We start from the raw sequence: 11047 nt of genomic DNA, 5'->3' as shown, positions 1-11047 counted from the left end.
TTAATACACTTAACAAAGTTGATGGTCATGTGCTCATACTATATACTCCCTTCCCCTACCTGCTTATAAAATATAATTAACAATTTTTTTTCTCTTATTATAAAAATTCATTTCACCTCTCATACTTATTAATTATTGTTTACTAAAATATTAATTTTGAATTTTTTTTTATTTCTCATGTAAAAATTGAAAAAAATAAATATATTTTCAATAATATTAAGGATAAATTTTAAAAAATATTATAATTATAGATAAATTTAATATTAATAACTAAATTAATTAACTTTCTTAACAAACATAAATTGGTCTGTCTTGTAATCAGGAGAAAGGAAACAATATTTTCCTTTATCTATGTTTGTGTCAATTTAATTACCAGAGCTTATTGTTTTTTTTAATATAAATAAAAGGAGAAGAAAATAAAATAAAAAAAATCAAATTTTTGTAATTAATAAACTTGACGAGAATACTTATCCCATTATTAACCAAGCTTAAAGAAAAGAAAAAGTGAGTTAGTAAAAAGACAAAGGAGAGAGCGGCGAGGGTGGAAGAGGAAGAAGTAACCTTTAACTCGGACAATTTTCCACACTCAGACAAAACAAAACCCACTCTTCTTCTCTTTCTTTCTTTCTTTCTTTGACGTTCTTTAAGTTTAAGCCTCTCTCTCACTCTCATCATCGCTCATTTCAAAACGACACCGTATTCTCCACCACACTTCCATCTCTCTCTCTATATATGCTTCCTCTTCCAACCGTCACTCCAAATTCACTCTTATGGAAGTAGTTACCTTCGCCCTCGCTGTCTTCGTGCCACTCATTCTCGCCGGAGCTTCCTCCGCCAGGGAGCTCCGGCCGTCGGACCACGGCCTCACCTTCCAGACACTCTCGCCGGCGGGGGCGCATTCCTCGCCGGAGATGCGATCCTTCTTCAACAGCGCCGACTCCTCGCCGTCGATGTCCTCCTCCTCCGACGTGGCGCTTCCCAGGGCCATGGACTCCGGCGACGCCTCGCCGCCGGAGTGGTGGAAACCTGACGGAGGACACTCCGGCGAGGGCGTGGGGAAGGCGCTTACGGTGGCGAGCTTGGTGTGCGGCGTGGCCGGCGCGGTTCTGCTAGTGGCTTCGGGTTTGATCTATTTGTTCAAGTACCGAAACAGAAACAGAAAGCAGAAGTTAAACGCAGCGTTTTGCGGTGAGAATGAGAATCAAGGTGGAAATGACGAGGACAAGAACAAGTTGCAATTGGTGGTACGCAACCCTTGAGTGAGTATTGTGTGTTCTTGCTTTCATTTTGATTTTGATTATGATTTTTCCTTGTTTCCCACTAACTAGCTAGTGTTCTATATATGATTCCACGTTGCATGTAAAGGGTAGCGGTTCTAGACTTATTATATGATATTATTTGTTTATTTAATTATTTTACTTTTTTTCTATTCATCTTGTGCTTCTTTTGATGACCCGAATGATCGATTGACCAAAATAATTATGTTTATAGTTTAAAATCTATTTTACTTTACCATTTGAACAAAACGTAAATTAATTCTGTCATTTTACTTTTAAAAGGTGGTGTTTAAACATGAATTATTATTTTAACATCAACTTCATTTAAGAAAAATCTTAAATTTAAAACAAAGCCTTAATTTTGAGTTTCTTCAAGCATAAAGTGCACTATTGTTGTATACTACTACGAATTGTCGCATTGATTGAAAAATTAGAAACCATATACGTTTTTTTAGGAAAAATGTGGGATTAATGTGTCCACATTTTATTGTTTACGGGCTTTTGTTGCCATAAAAAAAAAGGTCTTTTGTAAATAATATGGTATCATGTCATGGTCGGATAAAAATAGTAAGAGTTCACGCAATAAATTCATTGGAATTCCTCTAAAAAAAGATTCATTGGAATTTGGAAGTCAAAGTTTTCATTTTTTATTTTTAGAGATCACAACTTTTCATTAGTTCTTCTTGGTCATACTCCATATTAATGGATTTTTTTTAGGAATACATATTAACGGAATTTAAACCTTAAACGGTGTGATTTCTTTGGAGTCATACGCTGTGAAAAGTTAATCAGGTGACAGACACACTTTAGCCAACAATGCTCACTCTATTGATGGTAGTTTGCACATTTTTTATTTTGTACTGCTGTCCTTGTGATTTTTAGCTCCTTTGTGGTTTTTCCCTTTATTTCACATTTTTTTTTTACTCAAATTAGTTTTTCATTTAGCCATCTTGACAAAGTAACTAAGTTTTAATTTTAACGCGGAGTATGAGTAGAAGATGGTAACAAAAAATATGAGTCAAAATTACAAGCGTGCCCTACATTTGTACTAGCTAGGATTACACTCATTCTCTTGTTGCTGGTACTTTTGACAATACACGTACATTTTATTTTGATAATTACGTAGATAATTACCATTAAATAAGAAAAAAGGTCGAAAAGGAAACAAAAGAGAAAGTAGATGTATGATTATTATTATTCTCATTAAATAATCTATTTGATTTTTCTGTAAAAAAATATATATTTGATTTTGGGATATACATTCAAAACGTGGGTATATGAAGAATAAAAATACAAGAGTTAAAAATGATTATATGTGGCATTAATATTTTGATGTTCAAATAATGAATGTATCTGTGGCATTTATATTTTGAATCCAACTATATGGCTTCACAAAACTTAATTTGTGACCACTTTCAACCACCAGCTTCGTAAAAAAAAAAAACAGCTTCATTGAGAAAAATTATAAATCTTCATATAATATTATTTTTACTATTCTTTTAAATTATTCAATAAAAATGTGTTAGTACTGAATTAGTTTGTGTTAGTATAACCTTTTTTCTACTGAAAATTAAACTAGTGTAAGACTGTCATAGAGACATTATGAATTTATGTTAACAAAATTATATATTATATTAACAAATTTTGACAATATAAAATATTGTTATATATTAGCAATACATCAAATATTAATATAACATATTATATCGTTAATATAAATCTTCAAAGTTTATATTAATAGTTTAAATTTCAGAACCTAGTGCAGGGGATTTCTTGGAGGAGAGTTTATATTAATATGTCCACCAAGCGAGAGAAATAATGTCGAGAAATTCAAACCAATACCTATGAGAAAGGTGGGAATTCACACCGCATTTACACGAAAACTATTCTAATGAAAGCAATTCTAGCACTTGATCATTTTTTGGAAGTTAGTATATGACAAATTTTATAGTAATATCATATATATATATATATATATATATATATTTTCTAAATACAAATAATTTTATTTTTATTTAATATTTTAATGAAATATTATAAAATTATTAAATAATATAGCATTACTATAAAAAATTAATAGAACCAAAATCATCAATAACTTCAAACTTTAGATGCTCATCATGAAACCTAAGATAATCAATTATGCGACGATTTGAATGAAAGTTTAAAGTAATGCAGCTCTTGAAATCTTTCTTGACTTGGATCATCTTGCTGTCCACTCAATCGCCAAACATATGAATATTAAAAACATTGCAACTCGCAACTGTATCTCTTTTGTCCTAAATTCGTTTTAGTGCTCTTCACAACATGTCACCCCAATTTCTTGCATTGATCAATCCAAGAATGCTTCATTCAATTCTAATAATCAAGAGGTATCCATTCGAGTTCTAAGTCTAATTCTCCAGATTCAACGTTCTGGAGCTTGATTGACATGTCTTGTTTAACCTTACCATCAACAATATTAACTGTGCTATCATATATAAGCGCATTGTCTTGGGATTTCAGCCATTTTCCTATCTGCATATCATCAAACATTCTAGCATCTCCGTATGCTATTGCGGATGTTATCAGCGGCTGAAGATCAATATCTGCTTCCCCCATTATGTCATCAGCCGAAAACAAGTCATAATCAAATACATTCTGCAATGCAATTAATGTAACCAAACCATTAGAATAAAGTTTCATGTTTTTACACCAGAAATTAGTTTTGTATCTTCTGTATCCAAACACAGAGAGACAAATATATAGAAGTATCACATATGAAGATCCAAATAGAAGTACCACCAAATAAGCATCACAGAATTTGTTTCCATTTTCTAACAAGACAAGATGAAATTGAACCTTACCAAATTCAATATTCCAAATTGCTGAGGAACAGACAGCATAAGTTCCTCATTCCAGACTGGATTCAAATTACTCTTTATTACAGTTGTCTGAACAGTCTGAAGGCATATAGCACCAAAGTCAATTCAGAAAGAAAATTATCAACATCTACTACTCTTCAATTAAAAATAAAAGATAAAGAGCAAAAGTTTCCCATGAATTAATTTATGCTAATGAGAACTGAGAACAACCAACCTGTTGGCCAAGTTTCAAGATAACATATGGATCACTTGTCATCATATCTCTGACAGCTAAATCTGTGCCTTTGATCACTTTCACCTTTAACATTCCAATAAATTCTACCATTCCTTCCTGTTTTAACCATAAATATCAGTCAAACATCCAAGTAAACCACTCACGAAAAATAATTTCGTTTCATAATTACTACCAAAGTAGTAAAGTTGGATGCATGCAACAAGTGCTGTATATATATAATTATCTCGATCAATTAGAAGGCTTTCATCTGGGTACAACATCAATTTAACTCAATTACCTTTGATATGCCAACTCAACATGTGGCCAACAAACAAATACATCTCCATTCAAAGGAACTAAAGTATAAAATATAATTACCATATGCTGTGAATCACTAGTAATTCGAAAACTATCCTTAACCCCTTTGGATATACTTGATGGGGGATTGCTTTTTCCTGACACAATGCGCAAACTAGGTTTCAAAAATTCTTGACGCTCATACTTTAACCTGCGTGCAGTAAAAATTTCCACAATTAAAATGCCACTCTTAACTTGAGCATTGGTCAGGTTTCTATCATAGATGATGCTACCATGAGCAATATCCCAACGCAATGCCGGTTAGTCCATTATCAACCTAGGACAATGGACTGCAATTAAAAAGAGTATAAAAAAAAACAGAAACTTGAACATAAATGACTCAGCAAAGCCAAATGGTAAAAAAGAAAAACATGAGAAGAAAAAAATTGCAATGAGGGCACAGAAGTTCGTATCTATATCATATAAAGTTGATTACATTTTTTACCCATTTTATGGTGACCATAAATATAACATATAATAGATTTATAAAACAAGCAAAATGATGTTAAGAATGATAGATGTAGGTGTAAAGTTATTAGATGAAAACATATCTAACCGGATGAATTTCGCACGCTGCTCATGACTGGCATCTGGTCCAGGTTTTGTATATCCTTCGGGAAAATAAGCCTCATAAATTGAATTAGCAGAAGAATTTCCTCCAACTTCAATCATTGCATCTATTTCATCACTTGACCATTCATCCAATGTCACAGACAAAACCTGAAAGTAAGAAAATAATGTCCCAAGGCTTTAATGCACGACAAGACCAAGCATAAATAAATAAGTTCAGCACACTATTAACTTGATAGACACAACTCATTAAAAAGAGAGCATGCATAAAATTATTAAAAAAAAGCAAAAAAAGCTTCATGCACCATGCCTCAGTGGCTTAGGCACGCCTTTCAGCACCTTTGCCTATAATACTTTCATTAGACGAAATCCTAACACAGGTAACAAGTAGAACAGAGTGATAAATTGGGAGGGGCCGTTAATGCACTGGTAGAATAATCAGACTATCTATCATTTAGTTATCTGTGTAGAACTGAAGATTTATTTGGCCTAATTTCATGCTACATAAGCTTTAAAGCTTTACTTGACATGACTAACTTTCTTAAAATGTTGATCATAAATTTAATAAAAAAATCCAGTGCAATGACCTTGGTAATCAAAATAGCAAGTTTACTTCTTAGTCAAGAGTTGCAGAGATTCCTTTCTCACTTCTCATTATTACAGCTAGAACCTGTGTCTAGTTGTTGGTTCTATCGGCTTTGATGTAAAAATTCATTAGCATCCTATATCTAATATAAAATTTGACAAATTCAGAATTTTTATTTTAAACCGCGTAAAGAATAATATGCATATTTGACAATAAAGACCAAGAGAAACTCAAATAGCACGATCCAGTGGCAACACTAAATTGGACGTTCAAATTTCATAATTAGACATGAGAAGAGATACCTTGTAATAATTTATCTATATGACATTATTTTCCATTCCTACGCGTGCTATTCATTTAACAATGAAAATTACAGATTAGTGATTACAACTATATTACAGGATAAATAAATAGTACATTGAAAAGAAACCCTTATTTGGAAAGTTTTCACTTCTAGTCTCGGATCACTAATTTTAGTGTTTCTTTTGTCTAAATTTCACAAGGTATCATACCACAGCATGTTGTGGGATGGAATCTAAGAATAAGGTTGCCCTGCAAACTCCCACAACATAAGACAATAAAAATGAAACAAAATAATGCACCCCTGACAAAGTAAAGTTCACCGGGCTATTTCATGAGTATAGACATATAAGAGTGGTTGATTCTTTTCTCATCAAATTAAGTTGAACCCAATTCAAAAAATAATTAGCTACGTCTATAGGTATATTAGTCTCTCAATTTGTTGTAGACAAACGAAGAAGGAACTCAGTTTAAATTCCTTATTAGTAAAGTGAAAATCTTCTTTCTAAACTCTTAAGTGGATTAGGAATAGTTACCTTTGATATTTGAGAGCCAAGACTTCTGTGCACACCACAACATTTTAAGCATACAAAAACTCCAATATTGGCTGACCTGAAGAAGCAGTTAGAAAAATGGATTCACAACTAAGAAGTAATATGCATTCCACATTATCAATTTAGGAAAATTCATGTAGCTATTACCCTACAACTTAATCACAAGGATGCTTTATAAATTCTTCCCAGAAAATATTCAACACTCAGACTCCAATTTTGAGTATTATAATCAGTGACAATGACCATAAACCACACACACACCGCAAAAAAATGTACAATGGTGAATACACTTACGCCCATTTAGGATCTGGAGCATTGCAATCAGCACAAAAGCGATTATCTTTTTGAAGCAATAAATCCTTCATTCTTCTTTTACCTGTAAGAAACCTGCCAATCATTCAACTTCTCAAGAAAAATAAATGAAAATAACTTTACATTCACAATTAGACATGGAAATAAGAAACATCAGATTTGCCTTAAACAGATTAAGCCTGTTTTTCAAACATAAAGTTTGAGTCCAGTCTATTATAAGAAATAGGCTATTCGTTTTCTGCTTGGCCTAACTTAAAAGGCTTACTTTGCATTATAGCTTTTACAAAAGCCAACAGGTCTGAGCCTTGGTTTTCAAGAGATACAATTTGTTGAAAATGTTTTTGTAATATATTTGATAAAATTAATAAACTTATAAGTATATTGATGAGCTGTTCAACCCATTTCCACCACAATTTGAAACATCCCTTTATTTCTACGTAATAGAATTTCTAAAGAATCTTAAGCTTCTATGCTTAAAATCAAGCTCTCTGAGTCCAAACAATTGACAAGAAGACCAAATATTCCAATAAAGCATGGTATAGAGACAGTTTCCAGTCACAACCATCCAGTCATTATTTGAAATCCCAGAAATGTTACAGGCACCAAAATAATAAAACAATATTAAAAATAGGCAACAACATTGACAACAAAAATGCAACCTAATAAAGATGGAAAAATCTTCTTGCTTTAAGTCTTCCCTCTGGTAGGGTGAAAAACCACTCACCAGGGATCATGAAGTTAGTCAATAACTACTAAATACACCAGAGAAAAGCTGTATAAATGCATAAGCCATCACGTGACCCAACAGCCATTCAAATACCATATCAGGACCAATCATTCCAATTTCAATAAAAAATATGGATTCAAATCCTCCGGAGTTTTATCAATTAAAAGTATGTTTGATTTTTCATTAAGAAGCTTCAAACGAACGTTCAGTTCAATAACACTATCGATGGATTGGGTTGAATGTGCTTTGGGACATTAACAAACGGTTGATTATTATTAGAAAAGAAATAAAATGATTGATTTTAATAAGGGTAAATCAGTTAAATACATGAGAGTATGAAATTAAGAATCATAGCATACTTGAGACAGGCCTCCCAAATTCCAACCGTTGATTATTCATTGCCACCCTTGAAGCCAGCAATCGTTCAAAACTGCAACTTCAGTAATAGCAGCCAAGCTAAACTACCTGGAAAGAAAGAAATATCTGCTTATAGACTAACAAAACAAATCACTCAAGAAATGCTATAATAACAAAACTTTTCTGCTACAATAATCCTTAATTAGTTCCTTAATCTCTCCCCCAACACCCCAAAAAAAAACAAAAAAATATTTGAATTATTAACATGATCAATAATAACTCCATTTCAGATTAGTCTGATTAATCTTTAAGGGGAAGATAGATAGATAGATCAAGCATAAAAAAATAAGAGTTAAAAAATCATTGATCAATGTCATAACTTGCTCCATATTTAACCAAAATTTCAGCTTATGAGACACAAATTCTGTCGGTCATAGTTTAGCTAGGAGGCAAATTCTTTAGCTGGTCTCTATCAGTTCGGTGATCTTCCTACATGTATTGCTGACATTGTTTTGAATAAATTAATATGATCCAGTTTCCATTAAGAAAAAAGGTCAAATTTTGGTATTATCAGCAGACATCAAAATTGCAATGTTGTACGTGTGTTAAATATTGAACTTTTTTAAACTAGTATTAGATAAATGCATGCATTTACGTACATTATTCGTTCATAATAAATAAATAATAAGAATATGAGGTAACCCCCTCCCCCCATTTTCATTTTCCAAGTGATGAAACCCCCCAAAATGTTCATTAAAAAAAAAGTATTGAAACCACAGCTACCACAATATTTTCTCAGCAACCAACCTTAAATTTAAGATATCTTCGGTAACAACGAATTGGAGAATAACGAAAATGCTCGTCAAACTGCCAGAAAATGTTGGATATCGATCTAATCTGGGTGTTAGGAAAAAAAATAAATTTCAAAGAATAATGTTTGCATTAAACGAATCTTCTTTCACGTGAGGGAAGGAGAAGAAAATGAACAAAATAGAGAGAAACTAATAATTGAGCGTGTAAAGATAGATTACGGAGAAAAAGAGAAGAGAATAAAAATACCGGTGAATGAATGAATTGAAAGAGATGAGTTTGAAATCCACAAGAAAAAAATGATATATAAGGAAGGTGGTGATATGTTTTTCATCATTTTATGTCAGAATTCGTTGGCTCCAACGTCGAAAAAAAATATATTTATACACTAACAATGTATCAAAAATCAAACATAAACATAAAATCTATTAATTTATCAAATATTAAAAAATAGTGAAAGAACAAAAAATAAAATTATTATTTTATTAAGAATTCAATATAAAGAAAAAATTTATTAGAACATAAACATAAAATTTAAATATTTATAAGATAAAAACATATTTTAGTAAATATATAATAGTAATCAATTGCTGTTATTTGAAAGAGAAGAAAAGTGAAGGAAATAAAAGTATACTCAAGGTTGAGAAAGCTAAAATTCAAAAGTAAATCTAATAATGAGTTTTCATAAAATTAAAAATCATTACTTTTTATAATAGTTATTTTAATAATAATATCTAAACTGATTTTTAATATGTTAATTGGTAGTATAAAAAAATACACTAATAAGTATATCAAAATTCAGTAATATTATTCATTACGAAAGACATAAGGCACAAAACGCATGAATAATGATGTGGACCAATGTTTTTTATTTTAAAAAATTAAGCACGTAAATGAATGAAAAATGCTATATTGTACGAATCCAAATTCATGAAAGTTTAACAAAACAATATGATTGACTCAAAATGTTAAATTTGAGCTAGATACATTAAAATCAATTTTTATAGGGACCCATTATGTATGGTTATGAATTTCTATAGCTTTGTACTCACTTTTGTAAAGATTTTCTCATACCAAATAGGATTACTCTGAATGAATTTTGACAAAGATCATCCGTTCATGCATTATTGCACGAAAAGTCGTGCGTAGTTTCCATCAAAATCAAAATTAAATTAAAAAAGTTTTCCTCTCAAGAAGAGATCTCTTAACTTCTATTCTAAACTATGAAATAAAATAATTTATTGAAATAAACATGTGTAAATTTGGAGGAATTTTTCTAACCTTTTTCCTTCTCTCATCTTGAACGTTAACAAATTAAAACTTCCCTTCCTGTATTTCTCCCAGGCCTTTTTTTTTTCTCTTATATTCATTCTTCAAATTTCAAATTGTTTGGTAAAAAGAAGAAACAGCCCAAACAATTATCTCAATTGATCTTAGAGACTCACTTAAGTTCACAATTATCTCTCAAATCCCAAAATGTACCATCTTTGTTTCTTAATTTTACAACCATTTTCTTTCTTTCTTTCTTTAGAGAGAATTGTGAGACTAGTGCGAGTCTTTGGGATTTACTGTTTGTGCTGCCTCTTCGATCTTCTTGTCAAACAATTTGCATGCGGGCGTGCATAGTACTGTTTTTCCTAACTCATCAAATCATGTAATATGAGAGTGAGATTAAGCTTGAGAATTAATAAAAGAAAGCATGATGAAGTGCGAACGAGTTTAGAAGGATAATCGAAGATAGTGAAGAAGGCTAATAAGGTGCCAGAAAGAAGGTGCCAAAATAATGCATACAATATATAATCTCAGGTACTCAAGTTTGTAATCAATGTGATCATAAAACAAATAATATTTATTATTATAAGGAGGTGATCAAATAAGAACGAAGAGCTAGAAAGAAAAGAAAATACCTACAATATGTATAAGATTAATATTTGGTTGGAAGGAAAAAAAATAGATAAGAAAATAGAGATAATTAACGATCTTTTTCTCTAGTTGGATTGGAGAAAAAATAGAAAGCAAAGGGGGAAAAAAAGTTAATTTTTAAAAAACAAAATTCAAAATTTTCTTTTGACTTTTCTTCATATTCAATTTTTAAGTTTTCTTTTCTTCTGTCTTTCTC

The 11047-nt window shown here is 31.2% G+C and overlaps 2 protein-coding genes across 2 annotated transcripts; one reads left to right on the top strand and one right to left on the bottom strand.

Annotated features, from left to right (window-relative positions):
• Positions 1-538: 538 nt before the first annotated feature.
• On the top strand, positions 539-1433 carry LOC114413000. Its single transcript, XM_028377142.1, has one exon. It carries the CDS (start codon positions 771-773, stop codon positions 1257-1259), a length of 489 nt encoding a protein of 162 aa, XP_028232943.1. The 5' UTR covers positions 539-770; the 3' UTR covers positions 1260-1433.
• Positions 1434-3429: 1996 nt separating this feature from the next.
• LOC114411548 (ADP-ribosylation factor GTPase-activating protein AGD12-like) lies at positions 3430-7140 on the bottom strand. The gene is made up of 8 exons (XM_028375196.1): positions 7017-7140; positions 6705-6780; positions 6459-6472; positions 5269-5460; positions 4734-4863; positions 4356-4472; positions 4124-4219; positions 3430-3917 (listed from the first exon to the last, which is right to left on the bottom strand). Exons 1-8 carry the CDS (start codon positions 7118-7120, stop codon positions 3636-3638), a joined length of 1011 nt encoding a protein of 336 aa, XP_028230997.1. The 5' UTR covers positions 7121-7140; the 3' UTR covers positions 3430-3635.
• Positions 7141-11047: the final 3907 nt, after the last annotated feature.

The sequence above is a fragment of the Glycine soja genome, chromosome 5 (assembly GCF_004193775.1).
Source record: "Glycine soja cultivar W05 chromosome 5, ASM419377v2, whole genome shotgun sequence".
NCBI classification, from domain to species: domain Eukaryota; kingdom Viridiplantae; phylum Streptophyta; class Magnoliopsida; order Fabales; family Fabaceae; genus Glycine; species Glycine soja.
This window is presented reverse-complemented; position numbering and strand designations above follow the sequence as displayed.